Source organism: Gopherus flavomarginatus, chromosome 10 (genome assembly GCF_025201925.1).
Source record: "Gopherus flavomarginatus isolate rGopFla2 chromosome 10, rGopFla2.mat.asm, whole genome shotgun sequence".
Taxonomy (NCBI): Eukaryota; Metazoa; Chordata; order Testudines; family Testudinidae; genus Gopherus; species Gopherus flavomarginatus.
The window spans coordinates 73041959-73064666 of NC_066626.1; the positions used below are offsets into that span (position 1 = coordinate 73041959).

General features: G+C 46.2%; 1 protein-coding gene across 1 annotated transcript in view; it reads left to right on the top strand.

Moving 5' to 3' along the window:
• LOC127030435 (uncharacterized) overlaps nt 1–22708 on the top strand; it is a 102987-nt gene that overhangs the window by 61585 nt on the left and 18694 nt on the right. Inside the window, exons 2-3 of the mRNA XM_050916997.1 lie at nt 14328–14481; nt 20017–21806. Of these exons, the coding sequence (XP_050772954.1) occupies nt 20200–21806 (1607 nt within the window). The 5' untranslated portion in view covers nt 14328–14481; nt 20017–20199. The remainder of the gene's footprint in view (nt 1–14327; nt 14482–20016; nt 21807–22708) is intronic.

A 22708-nucleotide genomic window follows, 5' to 3' on the forward strand; every position in this document is an offset into this window, starting at 1 on the left:
TTTATCAAAATGTGCAACCCCAAAGAACCTGATAATGGCGGCATCTTTTGGGTCCCTAGTTGCCTGCCAATGGCAGTAGAAGGAAAATCCTGATATATACAAATGTGGGCCTGCTCCCACTTCCTTGGTCTTGGCCCTAAATACATTATAAATCCCAAGCCCTGTGTCCATGATTAATACCAGGTTTTTCAGTCATGTGGAACAATATCAGAAACAACAGAGCGAGAGTGGCTAGGCCATCTTATCCAACCCTCCTCCTCATGCAGGATCGATTCCCCACGCTGCTGAAACAGCCAGAGTATGCTAGCTTTAAATGACTCAAGCGATGGGAATTTCCACCACGTCCCTTGGGAGAGAATACGTCACGGTCAAACTGAGGTTAGGAAATTTTTCTTGCTGTTAAGCCTGAAATTTCCTTTGCTCCATTTCCTCTCCGTTCCCCCTCGTTAAGTCCTCAATGGCCACTCTAAATAGCTCTCCTTCCTTCCTGATACATTTGCCTTTCCAGTGCTTACCCTTTGGGCCTGATCCTCAGCCTGGTGTCAATCGGTGTAGCTCCATGGATGTCGATTTACACCAGCTGAGGATTTGCCCATTATCGTATCGCCCTCAGATGTCATTTAGCCCAGTTACACATAGCTAGTTCTCAGAAGTTAGCCCTGCGTCCTCTCCCTGCCGTCTCAGTCCTAAATGATTTCTGTTGCTCTGCTTTGAATCCCCTCCACTTTGCTGGCTAAATCAGTTATTTACAATGTGACATGTCTCTTGGTGCTAGGCCCTACTGTAAAAAACCACGTCGGTGGAACAGTGTAACATTTATTCCTTCTGAGGAACAAATACTGCCCTGGCAATTGCTAGTGGCATCCCCTCATTAGCACGCATGCTCCTGTGTTACACATGCTTGCCTTGCTTGGGAGGTTTCTTTATTACTGCTGAGTGATGCAGGGTCGTGGGGCCTGATCCTGCTGAGGTTCTGAGCCTGCTCCGCTTTCCCTGAAGCCAGTCAGAGTGGAAGGCGCTCAGCATTTTGCAGGATGTACTGAGCATCTCACAGGATCTGGCTCTCAGTGGGCAAAAGCCCATTAAATGACTCCTTGTTGCCATGACAATATTGACTGAGAGCCCCTGGAGTTGTGGGAATTCAAGGGAAGCCAGCAAAAATAAAATCAGAACAGCAGATCCCTTGGGGAAGTGTGAGTTTGCCCATAAGTGAGCAGTGTGTGACATTCTGAACGCCTCTGATGGCACTTGGAACTTTCCAACCCATTATCCCTTCAAAGGAATATCTCTGGTATTCTACAGGAATGGCCCAAACATTTCATCTGACAGAAGGGGGAGTTCAGAGACATGGGACTGATTGTTACTAGGTTCTCTTTCTAGAATGGATTTACTTCTTTTTGTGGATTCACTTTGACAATTCTTTTCACATGGAGGGTGAGATCCTGGCCCCTATGAAGTCTCTAGAAGTTTTGGCATTTACTTCAAGAGGGCCAGGATTTCACCCATGCTCTCCAGCTGCTTGTGTTGCTAGGGCCAATTGAAAATGGCCACTAATGTGTCAGCTGGAAAGTCCCTGCCTTCCCAGATCCACTTCAAGGCTGGAGAAGCTGCTGTTATATATAATCTGTCACTTCAGTTTCCAGAGACTTTGATTTTTTAGTACATGTGAAAACTACAAACTATCTTGTCTTCATGAGGATTTTACTTCATACCTTTTTTCATAGCAAAGATGCACCCTTTGTTCATCCTTGTGGGTGTCAGGGGGAGGTGTCAGTGTGGGTAAGGTCTTGTTTACTTGGGGAAATCTATCTTCAGAACTATACTGATAAGTTATACTGCTGTTCCCAAATAAGAAATTCTGCTTGGGAGTTATACAATACAACGATAGCACTATAATTATACCGATACAGTTCTGTCAGTAAATTTTCCTGTGTAGACAAGCCCTAGCTGATGTGTTTGCTTTACTATCACTATATATTTTCAGACCGTTCTGTACCCCGTGGACATAGACACAGGGAGTTTTTGTCTCCAGTTCCTATCTTATACGGATCTTGCAGCCAGAGATAAATGTGTTCTTAATGTACTATTGAGTCTGAAAGCACTGTACATTAAGGGCAAATCCCAGGAGCAAAATTAGTCAGTTTCTGCTACATTACATGTGGTTATTAATCAAATTTATTGTGTAATCAATGTCCAGAGTTCCCAAAGGTGAGTATTCTCCCTCAGGTGTGGAAGAGACTCTGCCTTGCTCATTGCATCCTTTCCAACAGCTGGTCAGTTTTTATCTCTTTGCTCTAGTTTAAAACCCTGCACCAATCAAGTTAGTTACTTTTCCTAGTTGATCACCAGCTGAGGAAACTGCTCTTCTAATCCAGAGGCTTTGCATCCTCTTTCTGCATCTCTGTCCCAATTAGCCATAAAGGTGGTTTTTCCTTCATAGCTGCTATAATCAGGACCTCATGGATAGTTTAAAGTGGTCCTTTGCTGTGCGGGAGGTCTATTAATTGCTTTCTTTTTGACAGCCTGTAAGCCGTAATGTCTAATTTGTAGGTATTGATAAAATGGGAATGTTGGATACTTATATTTAATTTTAGCCGCTAGCGTGTCATGGAGTCAGCTGTTTTTATAGCCTGAAACCTGGAAAAACTAAACACACCCTCCATGGGTGCCCTTAGCAGGTTGAACTTCCCCACTCACAAGCACTCCAGGACTGTGTACAAACAAGGACAAAGGGAACACAGTCATGAATCTGGGAAAACCCACCAACTGAACAGATATGCATATAAGGAGTCAAATACCCTCCGCCCCACTTTCCTGTAACTTTGGCAACAGTCCATCCAACTGTCTGCCCACCCACTGGTGAGAATGTCCCACAGTCCCTTGGCTGCACCACCTCACCCATCCACCAAACTCCACTCATGGTTAGGATCAGCAAGTACTAGTCATCCAAGTGTCTCTTTGCAGGTCTGTCTCCAGTCCCTGGGGAGCTGCTTGCCTGGTCCTGCCTGGAGAGACCATCACCTAACCCAGTCTAATGAGGTAGCTTATTAAGGTGCTAGATAAGCAGAACTCTGGGTCATTTTTCACAACAAAGTCCCCACAGAAAAGGAGACAAAAACACTTAGGACCCTTCAGCAGAATCCTGACTGCTGAGAAATAAACTCTTTAAACTGATTTAGGAACCAGCTTCTCCCAAAATCCATGGTGACTCCTTATGTGTCACAAGAGGAATTGTGGGTGGGTAGTCTATGCAAAGGAAGACCTCTGTGGCAGCACTTTTTCCTTTTCACCAGTAGAGGCAGTAGAGAGTTTCCCTCTGGAGCTTCTGGCGTACATTGGTTGTATCCTTCCAGGCTTGGACTCTAGGAAGCAATGGCAATAGGAGGGGAAGGATTGTGGCTCTGATCTGGAATGTGTTCCTGTTACCACCTGACACCACAACTGGATAATTGAGCTGCATATGGAAAGACAGTGAAGGGGAGAGACAGAGGAATGAAGAAAGGAAAGAGATGGAGCAAGAGATGGAAAAGGAGACAAACAGAGACAAGGAGAAGTAGCTAAGAAAGCAACTTGTTTCTGGATCTGGGGAGCATGCTTGGGGACATTTCTGTGGAGTCTAGTACCTAATGTTCACCGTCTCTCTGGGCTCCTGGATGCTGTCAAATTGAGTTAACTAGCTTGGGGATGTCAGCATCAAAGGGGAATGCATGCAAAGAGAGCCAGAAGGGTGTCTGTAGAGGAGGTGTCGGAGCCAGTGGATGGGAGCACCAGCAAATGAAAAGAGCTAGGGAAGCTCAGCTGGAAGTTTTGCAGTGTAGCCTGTGCCTCCAGACAGGACCCTCCTGGTCACAGATGCACAAAGCTTAAAGCAGACATAATTCTAGGGGTAGCTGAGGATGAGTTGATGATGCTGTTGGCAAAGGCTACATTTTCCCATCGGATCCGTGGCACAAATCTCAGATAAACAGCTTAAGGGGAAACCGCAGTGGTTAGTACAATATATAATAATGTGCCCACTGATGTACAAAGTCTCCTGGTAATTTTCAGAAATACCTGTCACCGTTTCACTATCTCCACTAGGACGAATGGTCTCTGTGGAAGCGGCCTAGCAAGAGCTGCATGCTGACAGCATACAGTAAGATGCAGAGACCCCAGCTCTCATTGGAATACATGGGAAATTGGGGCCTTCCACTGCTGTTGCAAGATTTTTTATTTCTTTTGAGCGCTTAATTTCACTTTGGTAAACCTCTATGAAAATGAACTTTAAAAGTAGTATTTGCTCTGTTGCAACTCTAAACATCCCCCATTTCTCATGTATCCGCATGGCTGGATGCTTTCCCTGATTCCTACTCTAGTGTACATCATCAGACTGTAAAAGGGATGGGTGAATAGATTCTGTGCTTGGACTGGCTTATGTAGTGAGATGTTTGCTTGCAGCACATTATTCACCCACTAGTGCTGCAGAAGGTTTCAGAGAGGGCGTCTCCCACGGTAAACCACGGAGACAAAGTTGGAATGCAAGCTGTGTGAAAGCCTGTTTGTGTCTGTTGCTGTAGTTATTTTCTTTGATAAATGCATGCTATTTAAGAAGATCCATAATTCTACATATCATGACATTTTATAGACCATATAGATTATTAAGATGACGAGGCCCCTGCTGTAATGTAGAGAGGTGGTGCAACAAAATATTGACCAGGGACTGTGGTGGGTATGGTTTTCTCTGCATTGTCTGATTTAGAGATCAGTTTAGTAACTGTTCTACTACATCTAAGCAATCCTTATTCATGAGAATGGTCCCATTGAAGTGGGAGTTTGGAGAAGTTAAGGGATTGCTCACGTGTGCAAGTGTTACACAGATTCATAGATTCATAGACTCTAGGACTGGAAGGGACCTCGAGAGGTTATCGAGTCCAGTCCCCTGCCCTCATGGCAGGACCAAATACTGTCTAGACCATCCCTGACAGACATTTATCTAACCTACTGTTAAATATCTCCAGAGATGGAGATTCCACAACTTCCCTAGGCAATCCATTCCAGTGTTTAACTACCCTGACAGTTAGGAACTTTTTCCTAATGTCCAACCTAAATCTCCCTTACTGCAGTTTAAGTCCATTGCTTCTTGTTCTATCATTAGAGGCTAAGGTGAACAAGTTTTCTCCCTCCTCCCGATGACACCCTTTTAGATACCTGAAAACTGCTATCATGTCCCCTCTCAGTCTTCTCTTTTCCAAACTAAATAAACCCAATTCTTTCAGCCTTCCTTCGTAGGTCATGTTCTCAAGACCTTTAATCATTCTTGTTGCTCTTCTTTCTTGAAATGTGGTGCCCAGAACTGGACACAATACTCCAGTTTAGGCCTAACCAGTGCAGAGTACAGCCAAAGAATGACTTCTCGTGTCTTGTTTACAACACACCTGTTAATGCATCCCAGAATCACATTTGCTTTTTTGGCAACAGTATCACACTGTTGACTCATATTTAGCTTGTGGTCCACTATGACCCCTAGATCTCTTTCTGCCATACTCCTTCCTAGACAGTCTCTTCCCATTCTGTATGTGTGAAATTGATTGTTCCTTCCTAAGTGGAGCACTTTGCATTTGTCTTTATTGAACTTCATCCGGTTTACCTCAGACCATTTCTCCAATTTGTCCAGATCATTTTGAATTTTGACCCTGTCCTCCAAAGCAGTTGCAATCCCTTCCAGTTTGGTATCATCTGAAAACTTAATAAGCATACTTTCTATGCCAACATCTAAGTTGTTGATGAAGATATTCAACAGAGCCGGTCCCAAAACAGACCCCTGCGGAACCCCACTTCTTATACCTTTCCAGCAGGATTGGGAGCCATTAATAACTACTCTCTGAGTACGGTTATCCAGCCAGTTATGCACCCACCTTATAGTAGCCCCATCTAAATTGTATTTGCCTAGTTTATCGATAAGGATATTGTGCGAGACCGTATCAAATGCCTTACTAAAGTCTAGGTATACCACATCCACCGCTTCTCCCTTATCCACAAGACTTGTTATCCTATCAAAGAAAGCTATCAGATTGGTTTGACACGATTTGTTCTTTACAAATCCATGCTGGCTATTCCCTATCACCTTACCACCTTCCAAGTGTTTGCAGATAATTTCTTTAATTACTTGCTCCATTATCTTCCCTGGCACAGAAGTTAAACTAATGTCTGTAGTTTCCTGGGTTGTTTTTATTTCCCTTTTTATAGATGGGCACTATATTTGCCCTTTTCCAGTCTTCTGGAATCTCTCCCCATGACTTTCCAAAGATAATAGCTAGAGGTTCAGATACCTCCTCTATTAACTCCTTGAGTATTCTAGATGAGTTAAGGGTTGCAGGATTAGGCTCATTAATGGTAATGTGTTTGTGGCAGGGACTTGATCTGCTTGTATGGCTGTAAAAGCCCCTAATACCACCCTCTGCTAAGATAATGAATAACCACAGCAATAAAGTACAGTAGAAACAATAAATTCACAATTACTGCCTGTTACCCATAAAGCCTGAAAGTCAATGAAGCTTTTATAAAATACAAACAAGTCCGGGATACACACCTTAACACACTCTAAACTGCCTTCACTAAACAAGGACACTCCGCCAGAGAAGTAGATCAACTCATGCCATGGGCCATTCAAATATCCCAAGAGAACCTGGACCCACTGACTTCACACCACTAACTGTCACCTACCACCCCACACTAGAACCCCTACCAGCTATCAAACAATTACAAGCCATACTTGATGGGCACCTGTTAGAACCTACAGGGCTGGGGTTCTGGGCTGCTGACACCTCTGTATCACCACAGGAGGCTTAGGCTAAGCACCTATCGGAGGAGACTGAGAAGCTGAGCTCGGCAGGAAGTACTGCCCAGCAGGACCCAAGTGGCAGCCCCTTACAGCCCCCTGTTGGTCTATACCTACCAGCACTTAACCCAGGAAGCCACAAAGGGGAGCTGTCTGAGTAACAGCACAGACTGCTTTGCCCGTCTCTGCTCCAGACCCTGCTTGCAATAGACCCTAGACTCTGGCTTCCAGTTCTGGTTTGTCCTCAATGTCCCTATTCAATTGCTGTCTGTAACCTGGTACCCGATCCTGGTCTCCTGGTAACCTGACTCTGCCTGCCTCGTAAGGCCTGACTCTCCATTCACCCTCTGGCCTGCCTTGGACTCTGACCTCACAGCATCTGACTTGGCCTGACTCCCAACTCCTGTTCCGACCTCTAGGTTTGACTGTCCTCATCCTGGTCGTGACAGGACCTCATCTTGAAAGTAATCTTTCCCAAACCCCCTCTTCTGGCCTTCAGACAACCCCCAACCTCTCCACGCTCATCAGCAGAATCAAGCTCTCCACAGACCAGGACACACCAACTCAAAACGGCACCAGATCCTGCCAGAACAACAGATGCAAAACCTACTGACATATCTCCACTGCAACAATGAACAATACCCCCCACAACAACCTTTCAAGAGCCATGGGTCCTATACATGCCTATATTAACATGTGGTGTACCTCCTCCAGTGCACGAAATGCCACAGTAACAACTATGTGGGTGAAGCCAGATAATCACTATGCTCTCAGACGGACTCACACAGGAAAATGATAAAAGACAAAAACACCATATCACCTATGAGCGAATCCATTTCATAAAATGGTCACTCCATATCTGACCTCTCAGTCCTCATTCTCAAAGGAAACCTGTGTGACACCTTCAAATGACGAGCCTGGGAGCTTAAATTGATAACTTTGCTAGACACCAAAAATCATGGACTCAATAGAGATTCATTACATGAATCTGTAACACATTAACTCTCCTTTGTCCTATGACTGCAGAGGTATTAATTGCCCACGTCGTTTTGAATGGTTTCTTGCAACATGTGTTACCTCCATATATTTAACAATCGGTTCCACTTTGTATTCAGCTGTGATACTCTGATTATCTTTCCCAGACCTGAAAAAGCACTGTGGATCTTGAAAGCTTGTCTCTTTCACCAACAGAACTTGGTCCAATAAAAGATATTACTTCCTCCACCTTGTCTCTCTCATAAAATAAATCTACCTTTTAAAAATTGGTTGCTTTAGTTGTGCTGATTTTGAAGCTTGTTGTTAATATACGAGGCTTCTGTTGCCTGTTTGCATTGCAGAATTAGATTGCTGTGTGTGTTTGTTTCATTCAGATCTTTTTTGATGAAGACTACATACACATTTTCAAAAACTAATTGAAACATTTGAAAGTACAAAGGGACACAGAGCAGGCACAAGCAACAGTGTTGACAGTACAAACTCAGAAACTTTCACCTCATCAATTTCCTCTAAGAACAAAAAGAAACCCATAGAACAGTGCTGGATTAGCTGCAACAGCTGAACCTCATCTTCTATAATTAAAAAAACACCAGTGAGGCGCTACTGCTCTTTCAGTTATCTTAGGAGGAAAATCCACCAGAAATCTCACAAGCAGTACAAGAAATATATCTGCATCTACCTATCCCTACTCCAGTATCAAACTGGCTCTCACAGCTCGGCTCTGGCTAAGCAAATACAGTCAAGGCATCTCTATTTTTTGTTACCTTTTACATGAAAAATAGAGATGCATGACATTTCCTCCCCGATATCTCTGGTTATCAACTAAGCAACCAAAACATACTTGACAGAAGAAGATTTCAGATGCACAAGAGCAATCCATGTTGACAGTGGAGTGACAGATAGTGCTGTCGGTAAGGGGATGTGTTGTCTCAGTTGTCACGGAACTCACTGTGACATAGCAGCTTGCTAAAATCCAATGTGCAGTTTTTTTTTTAAATGTGCTTTTCCATTTATGCTAGCTGGTTAGATCTCTAGAAGGGACTGGGGGGCATCTGCAGGATGCTCCTGGTGATGCCACAAGACACTCAATTTTCTGCTGAGCTTCTCAATCATAGAAATCAGAGACAGGAAAGACCCGTTAGCTCATTTCATCCTTCCTCTGGGGCTAGGGGAAGATGGCTCCTTGCAGTTTGTGCTCCAGCTCTTCCCTGCTGCAAGAACTTTGCACCACAGGGTCAGTTTGGCTTTATGGCATGAGTCACAAGTTATTTTCTTCTTGGCTAATGGAGATGAATGGAGAGCAGATGTGCTCTGCAAGAGATGTTCCTTCCTCCTTCTGCACCCCAGGGGCGAGGGCCACTGAAGTAGGATCTCTCTGTTCAGAGGTAGCAGAGAGGTCTGTCATCCAAGGACGTTCAAAAGCAGCTCTCCACAGGCTTACGGAACAAGCTTCCCTCCATGACAGGTCTATTAATCAAATCTCTTGAGGAGCCAACACCACTGATTCCCCACTGGAGTGGAGCTAACCCCCCGGCTCTTCTTTGTCATGATTTGTTGCATCTTTTACTGACACCTCATAATAAGTACTTCCTCCCAGTCTCCACATCCCAGGAGCTCTTGGGCCTGCATTACTACGTTATTGAGGCTACCCATAATACTTTTCACCAGTGTCCAAATGTTTATTCCTGTGCTTGTCTGTTTTATCCTCTTGCCGTTTTCTCTACTGCTCCTCTGGGAGGGTCAACCAGGCAGGATGGCTCTTAGGTGTTTGGGAGGAGATAATTCATCCTCAAGCCTTAATCCTCTAGAAATACATCATATGCTTTGGGAGGATTTTGCAGGAAAATGAAGGTTAACAGTGGGTCTCCGAGGTGACACATAACAGAATTTCATTGAAATAAAAGTTGATAAACTAACTTGGATGATGCATAAAATGAGCCATGGAATCAGAATATGCCTTTAGTCTGATGGCTGGGTCCTATTACTCATGTATTGGCCTGAGGCTGATAATGACCAGAATCATAGACTATTAGGGTTGGAAGGGACCTCAGGAGGTCATCTAGTCCAACCCCCTGCTCCAAGCAGGACCAATCCCCAGATTTTTTACCCCAGTTCCCTTAATGGCCCCCTTAAGGATTGAACTCACAACCCTGGGTTTAGTAGGCCAATGCTCAAACCCCTGAGCTATCCCTCCCCCCTTTTTAATCCCTGAGGCAGGAAACTAGCAAGCGTTGTGCAGACAACATGAACAAAGACCAAGATGTACTTAGTGTCACTCTGAGGCTCCCGCAGTCCCCTGACTGATCCAGTTTAGATGGGAGCACTAAACTCTGTCATCGCTGGGGTGAAGCATTACAGAACTGCAGACAGCCTAAGCAAAGAGCTAGGGTGGGGGTGCTGCAGAGTGGCATACAGTACACTCTGGAAGTGCACAAGTCACGCAGTTAAAGGTTGTGCTTCTGTGATCAGACCACTGAGCACAAGGACTGAGGCCAAAGACTCCACACTTACCTCTGTATAACTACATCGCTTGGGGGTGTGAAAAATCCACACCCTTGAGCGACGCAGTTATACTGACCGTAACCCCTCTCCCCTCCTCCATGTACACAGTGAGCTTCCCCCGCCAACATAGCTACTGCCTCTCAGGGAGGTGGAGTAACTAAACCAATGTGAGAGCTTTCTCTGTCGGCTTAGGCCTTGGCTACACTCACACTTTACAGCGCTGCAACTGGGGTGTGAAAAAACACCCCCCTGGGCGCTGCAAGATACAGCGCTGTAAAGCGTCAGTGTAATCAGGGCAGCAGCGCTGGGAGCGCGGCTCCCAGCGCTGCACGCTACACCCGTAAGGGATGTGGTTTACATGCAGCGCTGGGAGAGCTCTCTCCCAGCGCTGCTGCTCTGACTACACTCACACTTCAAAGCGCTGCCGCGGCAGCGCTCCCGCAGCGCTGCCGGGGCAGCGCTTTGAAATTCCAGATGTAGCCATACCCTTAGAGTGTCTTTGTCAAAGCGGTACAGCGGCAAGGCTGTATCAGTGCAGCTCTGCCAGTGCCGCGTTTGTAACGTAGACCTGCCCTGAGAGCAGAAGACTCCTGAGTCCAACACCCAGCTCTGCTAGTGGCGACCTTTGGCAAGTCACTGCAAAGCGATTCATAAAAATTGAGCTTGTGCCCTTTGTAGCTTCTGTTGATTTACAAGGAGGCCAGGAAGAGGTTTGGGGGGAAGGTTGGTTGGTTGGGGGTGGGGGAGTGTTATTACTTGCTTTCTGCCTTAAAAAAGAAGAGAGTTCTTGCTGAGTGGCGAGAAGAATCGGAAAGAGCTGGGAGGTACCAGTAAGGAATCTTTCGTCTTGGGCTATCAGCCACATGCTAAGAGAAGCAAAAGCAGAGTAATCAGAGCAACGTTGCCTTTCCCCTTTAAATACTCTCCTGTGTAACAGAGAATTTGACAAAAGGGGAAATCAAAGACATGGCAAGTCAGTGCTTGATTAAACAGGGAGAGAACAGAATGCATTGACAAATGGGCTCACTTAGGGAAGCAGCTGCAATATGCTTGTTGGAAAGGATGTAGTTATGACACTGGACTGGGACTCAGGAGATCTGGGTTGAGTTCCCAGCTCTGGCATCGATTCCCTCAGTCTATTTAGGTTGTAAGTAGTTCTTCAGTGCAGGGACTGTCTACTATTCTGTGTGTTTGTACAGTGCCTGGCACAATGGGGCCTCGATCTTAGGTGAACCTTAGGCACTACAGTAATAAATGTAACAATCCTGGTGTTCATGAAATTACAAACCAGTGAATAAGAAAAGAATAAGCACATAGCAATGTGGTCTTCCCAACCCCCGCCTCTAGGGCGCCTCTCAGACCCTATGCCACCAGCACTCCCAGCTATCTCCGTGACACCACTGATTTCCTGAGGAAACTACAATGCATTGGTGACCTTCCAGAAAACACCATCCTAGCCACCGTGGGTGTAGAGGCTCTCTACACAAACATCCCACACACAGATGGAATACAAATTGTCAGGAACAGTATCCCTGATGATGCTACAGCACAACTCGCTGCTGAGCTCTGTGCCTTTATCCTCACACACAACTATTTCAAATTTAATGACAATATATATCTCCAGATCAGTGGCACAGCTATGGGCACCCGCATGGCCCCACAAAATGCCAATATTTTTATGGCCGACCTGGAACAACGCTTCCTCAGCTCTCGTCCACTCATGCCCCTTCTCTACCTACGCTACATTGATGACATCTTTATCATCTGGACCCATGGGAAGGAGTCTGTGGAAAAATTCCACCACGATTTCAACAGCTTCCACCCCACCATCAACCTCAGCCTGGACCAATCTACACGGGAGGTCCACTTCCTAGACACCACAGTGCAAATAAGTGATGGTCACATTACCACCACCCTATACCGAAAACCTACCGACCGCTATGCCTACCTTCATGCCTCCAGCTTCCATCCCGGGCACATCACACGATCCATTGTCTACAGCCAAGCACTGAGGTACAACCGCATCTGTTCTAACCCCTCAGACAGAGACCAACACCTACAAAATCTCCACCAAGCATTCTCAAAACTACAATACCCGCATGAGGAAATAAGGAAACAGATCAACAGAGCCAGACGTGTACCCAGAAGCCTCCTACTGCAAGACAAACCCAAGAAAGAAACCAACAGGACTCCACTGGCCATCACATACAGTCCCCAGCTAAAACCTCTCCAACGCATCATCAGGGACCTACAACCCATCCTGGACAATGATCCCACACTTTCACAGGCCTTGGGTGGCAGGCCAGTCCTCGCCCACAGGCAACCTGCCAACCTGAAACATATTCTCACCAGTAACTGCACACCGCACCATAGTAACTCTAGCTCAGGAACCAATCCATGCAACAAACCTCGATGCCAACTCTGCCCACATATCTACACCAGCGACACCATCACAGGACCTAACCAGATCAGCCACACCATCACCAGTTCATTCACCTGCACGTCCACCAATGTAATATACGCCATCATATGCCAGCAATGCCCCTCTGCTATGTACATCGGCCAAACTGGACAGTCGCTATGGAAAAGGATAAACAGAGACAAATAAGATATTAGGAATGGCAATATACAAAAACCTGTAGGAGAACACTTCAACCTCCCTGGCCACACTATAGCAGACCTTAAGGTGGCCATCCTGCAGCAAAAGAACTTCAGGACCAGACTTCAAAGAGAAACTGCTGAGCTTCAGTTCATCTGCAGATTTGACACCATCAGCTCAGGATTAAACAAAGACTGTGAATGGCTTGCCAATTACAGAACCAGTTTCTCCTCCCTTGGTTTTCACACCTCAACTGCTAGAACAGGGCCTCATCCTCCCTGATTGAACTACCTCATTATCTCTAGCTTGCCTGCATATATATACCTGCCCCTGGAAATTTCCACTACATGCATCTGACGAAGTGGGTATTCACCCACGAAAGCTCATGCTCCAAAACGTCTGTTAGGGTATGGCTACATTTGGAATTTCAGAGCGCTGCCGTGGCAGCGCTTTGAAGTGTGAGTGTAGTCAGAGCGGCAGCGCTGGGAGAGAGCTCTCCCAGCGCTGCATGTAAACCACATCCCTTACGGGTGTAGCGTGCAGCGCTGGGAGCCGCGCTCCCAGCGCTGCTGCCCTGATTACACTGACGCTTTACAGCGCTGTATCTTGCAGCGCTCAGAGGGGTGTTTTTTCACACCCCGGTTGCAGCGCTGTAAAGTGTGAGTGTAGCCAAGCCCTTAGTCTATAAGGTGCCACAGGACTCTTTGCTGCTTCTCCAAATTCCCACACCCACAGCACAGTCCCTTATGAGGGTACGTCTCCAAAAACACAATCTTTCATAAACATCTCTACAATAAACATTATTGATAATAATAAGCACACAGACAGCTTCTGAGGGCACACTGAAAGACACAAAGGTATATTCTTTGGAGCAATCCTGCTTATTTACAGAGAAAGGACAAAGTCCTGTTCTCCTGAACACAACAGAAACAGACACCAGCCAGCCGTTTCCTTATTTGCAATATCCACATCTGTCCCTCCAGTTCTGTGCCCCAAGGAGCTCTGTTTCTGCTCCCTCTCCGGGCCATGCTCACAACTCCATTTCTCCCTGACTGCTGGCTTTCTCCCATACACTCAGCTTGCCAAACAATCCCCTTGCCCGGATCAGCAGTGCCATGCAAACCATTATCCCGGGCCTTGGCTTCTGCTGTTTCTAGTTGTCACTACATAAAGGAGTATAATTGCTCCTTCCATTGAGCCAGAAAGGAGGACACTTAGCACACCCACAGGCTTTAACCATGTCTGTGATTGTCTGTAGAGCAAGAATGCATTGCCAGGAGCCATTAACATCTTCCAGCATAACAGTACTTTCTCACAATACCTTGTAAATCCTTTATCTCTGCTATTTCAAGATGAGAAGGCCTGTTCCCTACATGACACTTATGTTGTGTTTTTCTCTCTCTTTCTTGGCAGAACAAATGACTATATAACCGTTGATCACAGAACATCCTGATCATCCTATTTCTTTGGTGTTACCTGTGGGCTTCCCGAGAGAGAAACGTGGAGGAGGGACACCTGAAGAAAACAAGGAATTGCAGCACTGAGACGAGGAGACGGGGAGGATGGGGTGAGTGGACATGCTGGTTTCTGGGGAAGCAGAGACACATTGTGAATGGTTTATGTAGTGGTTAGCATTCAGCATTCTATTGCACATTAATACACTCAGTAAACAGGGTGGCTGCAGTGATATTCTACATCCAGTAATGATCAGGTCATAAGCCGCATGAATAACACAGCCCGATTCTGCCCTCACTTACTGGGATATCTAATCTAGGTAACCCATTCCAGTGCTTCACCATCCTATTAGTGAAAAAGTTTTTCCTAATATCCAACCTAAACCTCCCCCACTACAACTTGAGACCATTACTTGTTCTGTCACCTGTTCTCCTTGTACCACTGAGAACAGTCTAGATCATTCCTCTTTGGAACCCCCTTTCAGTTAGTTGAAAGCAGCTATCAAATCCCCCCTCAGTCTTCTCTTCTGCAGACTAAACAATCCCAGTTCCCTCAGCCTCTCCTCATAAGTCATGTGCTCCAGACCCCTAATCATTTTTGTTGCCCTCCGCTGGACTCTCTCCAATTTTTCCACATCCTTCTTGTAGTGTGGGGCCCAAAACAGGACACAGTGCTCCAGATGAGGCCACACCAATGTCGAATAGAGGGGAATGATCACGTCCCTCGATCTGCTGGCAATGTCCCTACTTATACAGCCCAAAATGCCACTAGCCTTCTTGGCAACAAGGGCACACTGTTGACTCATATCCAGCTTCTTGTCCACTGTAACCCCTAGGTCCTTTTCTGCATAAAGGATTTGTACATTCCCTGTACCAGGGAGGCAGCTAAACCTGGTGCCAGTGGGGCTGAGGCCTAACCCCCTTATAGGGCCAGCCCGCCTGTGACAGGCTGGAAGGGAGCATGGGAAGAGCACCTCCACTGCCTGCTCCCTTGGAACGCATCCTCCCTCACTCCATGGGGAGAAGGGAGTGGGATGGGGCAGGGGAGCAGCCCCTTAGAGCTCCCCCAGTCTCCAGGCAGATATCTGCACCGAACATTGATTCCTGCTTTACACTTGCAGCTCCCCGGCGGAGGGGGCTGCTTTGGCAGAGGAGCTCATGGCAGCCCATAGCCCTAAAGGGATGGGAAGAGGAGGCAGACCCCCACCCCAGGGCTAACGCTTCCTCTCCTCTTGGCTCTGCTCCATCAAACCTGTGGTCCCTGCGAGGACCATTAACCAAACAGTGGGAGGTTCCTTGCACACTTTCCTGGGTCCTGCTGCCCCCAGCCGTGGAGATTGCTACAGTCTGGGTCAGGGCAGAATGGTGCAGAGAGAGGGAGGGCGGGCATGTGGGTGAAGCGCTGAGCTGCCACTGACACCTGTGTGACCACGGGCAAGTCACTAGGGCCCAGGTTTCTAAAGGTGTTTAGGTGTAGCTCCACGTTGCAGGGACTAGGTGGATTGGATGGCTGAATCCCTCTCACTGAGGCTTAGTCTCCTAAGTCACTTTTGAAAATTGGACTTAGCTGTCTAAATCACATAGGCCTTGCAATGCATAACACCTGAATACCTTTAAAAATATGGTTCTCTCTATGCCTCAGCTCCCATATGTACAACCGGGATAACAGCACTGCCCTGCCTCAGGGGGGCTGAAAGGATAAATCCAGGAATGGCTGTGAGGTGCTCAGATGCTACCATGAGGCAGGTCATAGAACCCAGAGAGGTAAGCCCAGATCCTCAAAGGGATTTAGGTGCCTAACTCCTATTGAAATCCTCAAAAGGAGTTAGGCACCTGAATCCCTTGGAGCAGGGGTCCCGAACGTGGCGCCTACGTACTGGCCGGAGGATGAGCATCTGCGGAAATGCCGCTGACAAGCAGCGCCATCCAGAGGCGTCACTGCCGCTGGATGATGATGCTTGTTGACAGTATTTCGGCGGCGACACTTACTGACGTTGCCACTTGTCAGCGGCATTTTGGCGGATGTTTGTCCACCACCACAGTCCTCCACTGCTCGTCTGTTGGGGACCACTGCCTTGGAGGATCTGGCCTGTAGAGTTTGATTTCTGATCACTAGGACACACCCATCCCCACAGTGGGTCAATCAGAGCCTTAAGGAACCACACTAGCATGAGCTGCCTCATTTATACATCTCTCTCAGGTACAAAAAATGAAACCAAACAACCTTCTTCATTCCCCTCTATACCTGTGCATGGACATTCTAAGAGACTGGAGAATCATATTACCCATTCCCTTAGCCAGTACTCATGGCAGGACTAAATATTATCTAGACTATTCCTGACAGGTGTTTGTCTAACCTGCTCTTAAAAATCTCCAATGATGGAGATTCCACAACCTCTCTAGGCAATTTATTCCAGAGCTTAACCACCCAGACAGTTAGGGAGTTTTCCTAATGTCCAATCTAAACCTCCCTTGCTGCAATTTAAGCCCATTGCTTCATGTTCTACCCTCAGAGGTTAAGAAAAACAATTTTTCTTCCTCCTCCTTGCAACAACCTTTTACATACTTGAAAACTATTATGTCCCTCATAGACTCATAGACTTTAGGGTCAGAAGGGACCAATATGATCATCTAGTCTGACCTCCTGCACAAAGCAGGCCACAGAATCCTACCCATCCACTTCTATAACAAACCCCTAACCTATGTCCGAGTTATTGAAATCTTCAAATTGTGGTTTGAAGACCTCAAGTTGCAGAGAATCCACCAGCAAGTGACCCATGCCCCACGCTGCAGAGGAAGGCGAAAAACCTCCAGGCCCTCTGCCAACCTGCCCTGGAGGAAAATTCCTTCCCAACCCCAAATATGGCGATCAGCTAAACCCTGAGCATGTGGGCAAGACTCACCAGCCAGCACTCAGGAAAGAATTCTCTGCAGTAACTCAGATCCCATCCCATCTAACATCCCATCACAGACCACTGGGCATACTTACCTGCTGATAATCAAAGATCAATTGCCAAAATTAAGCTATCCCATCATACCATCCCTTCCATAAACTTATCAAGCTTAGCCTTAAAGCCAGATATGTCTTTTGCCCCCACTACTCTCCTTGGAAGGCTGTTCCAGAACTTCACTCCTCTAATGGTTAGAAACCTTCGTCTAATTTCAAGTCTAAACTTCCTAGTGTCCAGTTTATACCCATTTGTTCTTGTGTCTACATTGGTACTAATCTTAAATAATTCCTCTCCCTCCCTAATATTAATCCCTCTGATATATTTATAAAGAGCAAGCATATCCCCCCTCAACCATCTTTTGGTTAGGCTAAACAAGCCGAGCTCTTTGAGTCTCCTTTCATAAGACAGGTTTTCCATTCCTTGGATCATCCTAGTAGCCCGTCTCTGAACCTGTTCCAGTTTGAATTCATCCTTCTTAAACATGGGAGACCAGAACTGCACACAGTATTCCAGATGAGGTCTCACCAGTGCCTTATATAATGGTACTAACACCTCCTTATTTTTGCTGGAAATACCTTGCCTGATGCATCCTAAAACTGCATTAGCTTTTTTAACGGCCATATCACATTGGCGGCTCATAGTCATCCTGTGATCAACCAATACTCCAAGATCCTTCTCCTCCTCTGTTGCTTCCAACTGATGTGTCCCCAATTTATAACTAAAATTCTTATTATTAATCCCTAAATGCATGACCTTGCACTTTTCACTATTAAATTTCATCCTATTACTATTACTCCAGTTTACAAGGTCATCCAGATCTTCCTGTATGATATTCCGGTCCTTCTCTGTGTTAGCAATACCTCCCAGCTTTGTGTCATCCGCAAACTTTATTAGCACATTCCCGCTTTTTGTGCCAAGGTCAGTAATAAAAAGGTTAAATAAGATTGGTCCCAAAACTGATCCTTGAGGAACTCCACTAGTAACCTCCTTCCAGCCTGACAGTTCACCCTTCAGTACGACCCATTGTAGTCTCCCCTTTAACCAGTTCCTTATCCACCTTTCAATTTTCATATTGATCCCCATCTTTTCCAATTTAACTAATAATTCCCGATGTGGAACCATGACAAATGCCTTACTGAAATCGAGGTAAATTAGATCTACTGCATTTCCTTTGTCTAAATAATCTGTCACCTTCTCAAAGAAGGAGATCAGGTTGGTTTGGCACGATCTACCTTTTGTAAAACCATGTTGTAATTTGTCCCCTCTCCGTCTTCTCTTTTCCAGACTAACCAAACCCAATTTTTTCAATCTTTCCTCATAGGTCATGTTTTCTAGACCTTTAATCATTTTTGTTGCTCTTCTCTGGACTCTCCAATTTGTCTACATCCTTCCTGAAATGTGGCACCCAGAACTGGACACAATACTCCAGTTGAGGCCTAATCAGAGCGGAGTAGAGCGGAAGAATTACTTCTCATGTCTTGCTTACAACACTCCTGCTAATTCATCCCAGAATGATGTTTGCTTTTTTTGCAAGTGTTACACTGTTGACTCATATTTAGCTTGTGATCCACTATGACCCCCAGATTCCATTCTGCAGTACTCCTTCCGAGGCAGACATTTCCCATTTTGTATGTGTGCAACTGATTGTTCCATCCTACATGGAGTACTTTGTATTTGTCCTTATTGAATTTCATCTCATTTACTTCAGACCATTTCTTCAGTTTGTCCAGATCATCTTGAATTTTAATCCGATCCTCCAAAGCACTTGCAACCCCTCCCAGCTTGGTATCATCCGCAGACTTTATAAGTGTATTCTTTATGCCATTATTTAAATCATGTATGAAGATATTGAACAGAACTGGACCCAGAATTGATCCCTGCGGGACCCCACTCGTTATGCCCTTCCAGCCTGACTGAACCACCGATAACTACTCTCTGGGAATGGTTTTCCAACCAGTTTTGCAGCCACTTTATAGTAGCTCCATCTAGATTGCATTTCCCTAGTTTGTTTATGAGAAGGTCATGTGAGACAGTATCAAAAACTTTACTAAAGTCAAGATATACCAAGTCTACCGCTTCCCTCCATCCAGAAGGCTTGTTACCCTGTCAAAGAAAGCTATCAGGTTGGTTTGACATTTTTTTTTTTAACAAATCCATGCTCACTGTCACTTATCACCTTATTATTTTCTAGATGTTTGCAAACTGATTGCTTAATTATTTGCTCCATTATCTTTCTGGGTACAGAAGTTAAGCTGACTGGTCTGTAATTCCCTGGGTTGTCCTTATTTCCCTTTTTATAGATGGGCACTATATTTGCCCTTTTCCAGGGCAGTGAAATTAATAATAATCCAATTATTGAACTCCAAAAAACCAGAACCCTATCTACCATCTGCAGTAACAGCAGGTATTTCTAAGGTGTCTGTTGCCATGATATCTAAGCAACACTGTTGCGAGCACCCGCCATTGGATTCAGCAGGAAGGTGAAATAAACCTCTCCAAAACGCTCTAGTTGCAGCAGACAGTGGACTGGCTAGAGATGGCATAGCCCAATTAGACCATACAGTCCACCACCCAGGGACACAGCTGTCTCCCTTCTGGTGTTTGTGGCTTCTGGATGCCCTGGAGGCACAGCTGCTATTGTACTGTTGTCAGTATCAGCACTCAGCCACAGTAACGTGTCTCTCCTTGTGTTAACAGGTTTCCCTCTGTGCCTGGGCATACAATGGCGATTCTACCAATTGAGAGCTCTCTAATGTGAGTACCCAGCAGCAGGCTTCTGCTGTCTGTGGTCTGGACTTTGACTATCATCAAAGTGATCTGCCAGCTCCCCCTCGTCTCCCCGTAAAGGCCAGCGTGTTAGACCATCCATGTACATTTGCTATGACATACATCAGTATTGATGAGAGACAGGAATGCTGCCGGGTGATTTTGAGCTGCCAGAATAATCAGGTGTATGCACAACATGGCCTAAAGGATTTTTCAATTAGCAGCATGCATCCACTAAAGAACTTAGACACTCAGATTCTTGCTGGGGACTTCAACCACGTAGACTCATGTTGCATAGACAAGACAACCTTCGCCAGTGCTGCAGAAACCCGGCTGTATCGGAGCGTGGAGAATCTACATTGGGCGACAGCTGCAGACTCCAATCTGTATTCTCACTGCCGGAGCATGGACAATGAGCTCCTTTTCCACTATAAAGGTGCCAGTTACTGGTCTGAAGGCTCTGCAGAGAGTGCCCCAGCACAGAGCACTGCAGACACTTGTGGGCACCTGCCCCTCCGCCCCAAGCAAACGTCACCATCCGTGCAAAACGTTCCCCTTCCTCCTTTTGCCAAAGTGCCTCAGTGGCTTTTTCCTTCCACGGAGGAGAGAGCCCTACACGGGGATGCCAAAAAAGAACTGAAGGAGAAGCTGAGGATTCACAGCACCAAGGCGGCGGTGGACCCCTGCAAGCCCGTGCGTCCCCAAGCACCTTTGACCGACAGGGTGGCGAGGGAGTTCTCAGAATGCCGGATGTGCCAGCAGTACAAAAACGGGTGCGCTGTACATTGCTGTGCGGTATTTGTGGAACACGCTCCCCTCAGTCATGGCCCCATAGCAGCGCCGGGGAGACAAAGGCCATGTTTGGCATGCAGGATAACCAGTCCAGAAGACATCAAGCAGGAAGCTCGGAGGAGGTTGCAGCTGAGAAGACAGAACAGCTCTCCCAGCCTGACTCTCCATCATGCCAGGGAAAACCAAGAGATAGTCAAATCCAGAACCACTGGATCCCTGAAGGCTTGTGATGGGGACACTGATGCCAAAGGGCCGGCAGAGCTGAGCAGAAAAGGACACTACAAAGGGAGGCTCTACATCCCTACCTTTGAGGAGTTCAAGAGAATGAGAAGCAAGGAGATGCGTTTATCTGCGGGTACCAATGGGCCAACAAAGTGCCTGAGTGAGAGGTCTCTGGCAAGTCAGACTCTGGAACGGGAAAGCAGTAAGAACATCTGCTCAGCTGTGCCACGAGAACTCCCCAGCGATTCCACATCAACAGCGGACGACTACGATGATGTGTTTCATGAAAGCCACATTGCTGCCGGCTCTGGCCATTATCAAGACATTCCAGCTGCGTGGGGCAGCTTCAGTTTGGTCAGCACAGCTGGGGCTACCCAGTGCTTGCTGAAAGACAGTACCTACCAGCTGTCACGTGCAGATAGGTCCCCGGTCCCTATTTGCTCTAGCCCAATTCCAAGGTCGCCTTTGCAGGCAATAGCAATCCACAGGGATGGGGAGGAGGTCTGCAGTGATGAGCAGCAGGGATTAGACTCAAGACAACTGAGTGGAGTCCTTCACTTTACTGGGCAGGCACTGGCTTCTGAAGCCCATTCTTCTTGCTGTCCATCGCTGCTGTTAGAAGCCACAGACCTATCCAGCTATGGAGCTAAGCTGCAAAAAATGAAGGATGAATTCATAGGCTCAGCACTGGATCTTATTAAGAAAAGGTAACATACTCTATTGGGACACTGAAAGCAGTCCTGGTTTGAGGGGTCTACGTCTTCCTCCCAATATGTACGTGTCACTCCCATTGGCATCGGTACTCTGCATTTATACAGAGCCTTTCAGCTTAGGATCTTAGGACCTAACCAATAGAAATGGCTTTTTATAGTTATATTATCACAGCACCTAGGAACCCTAGTCATGGATCGGACCCCCATGTTTCCACTATTTTTTTTAATTCTAATGGAAGTAGGTGTTTGACAGAAACATTCCCCTTTAGCATTTGTAACCCAAGCATGGCACCATCCTGCTAGTACCGGAGAACCTGGAGAGGAAATTGACTAGAAACTGATCAACAAAACGTTTTAAGGGACTTGTCTATTTTGATCCTTCAAGCTGACTGAATGCAGCCCAGAAAGCACAAAGAATGAACAGTAGATTGGAATTTTAAAAATATAAGGTGCTAACAAAACAAAGAGGAACTTATATTTTAAAAAACCTGAGTTTTAAAGTGACGGGGATTCTTTTACTGGGATTTCTCCTGGGGAACCAACCTAGCCAAATACTACCAAGTAATAGTAGTAATGAATGGTAAAGGCTGTTGCTTAATCTGGATAGTGTTAGAAACATTTCCCTTTGGCTAGAACCAAGGAGTGCTGTTTAACTCCTATTTACAGCTTTGAGTGTAATTCCATATGATTTCCATTCAAATTGGCCTAAGATTTGTTTCTAATTCAGCCCAAACTTCGCTCCAGAAGTTTCGCTTATGACTCTGTAGGAATCTAGCTGGAGTTTCAGGCTTGTAACAATACCCAAACTCACCACCATGAACGGTGCGTGAAGCTTCCCCTGGGGAGGCTAGCTCCCTGTCCCGCCTTTTCCGCCTGTGGGCCCACCCATGCTGCAG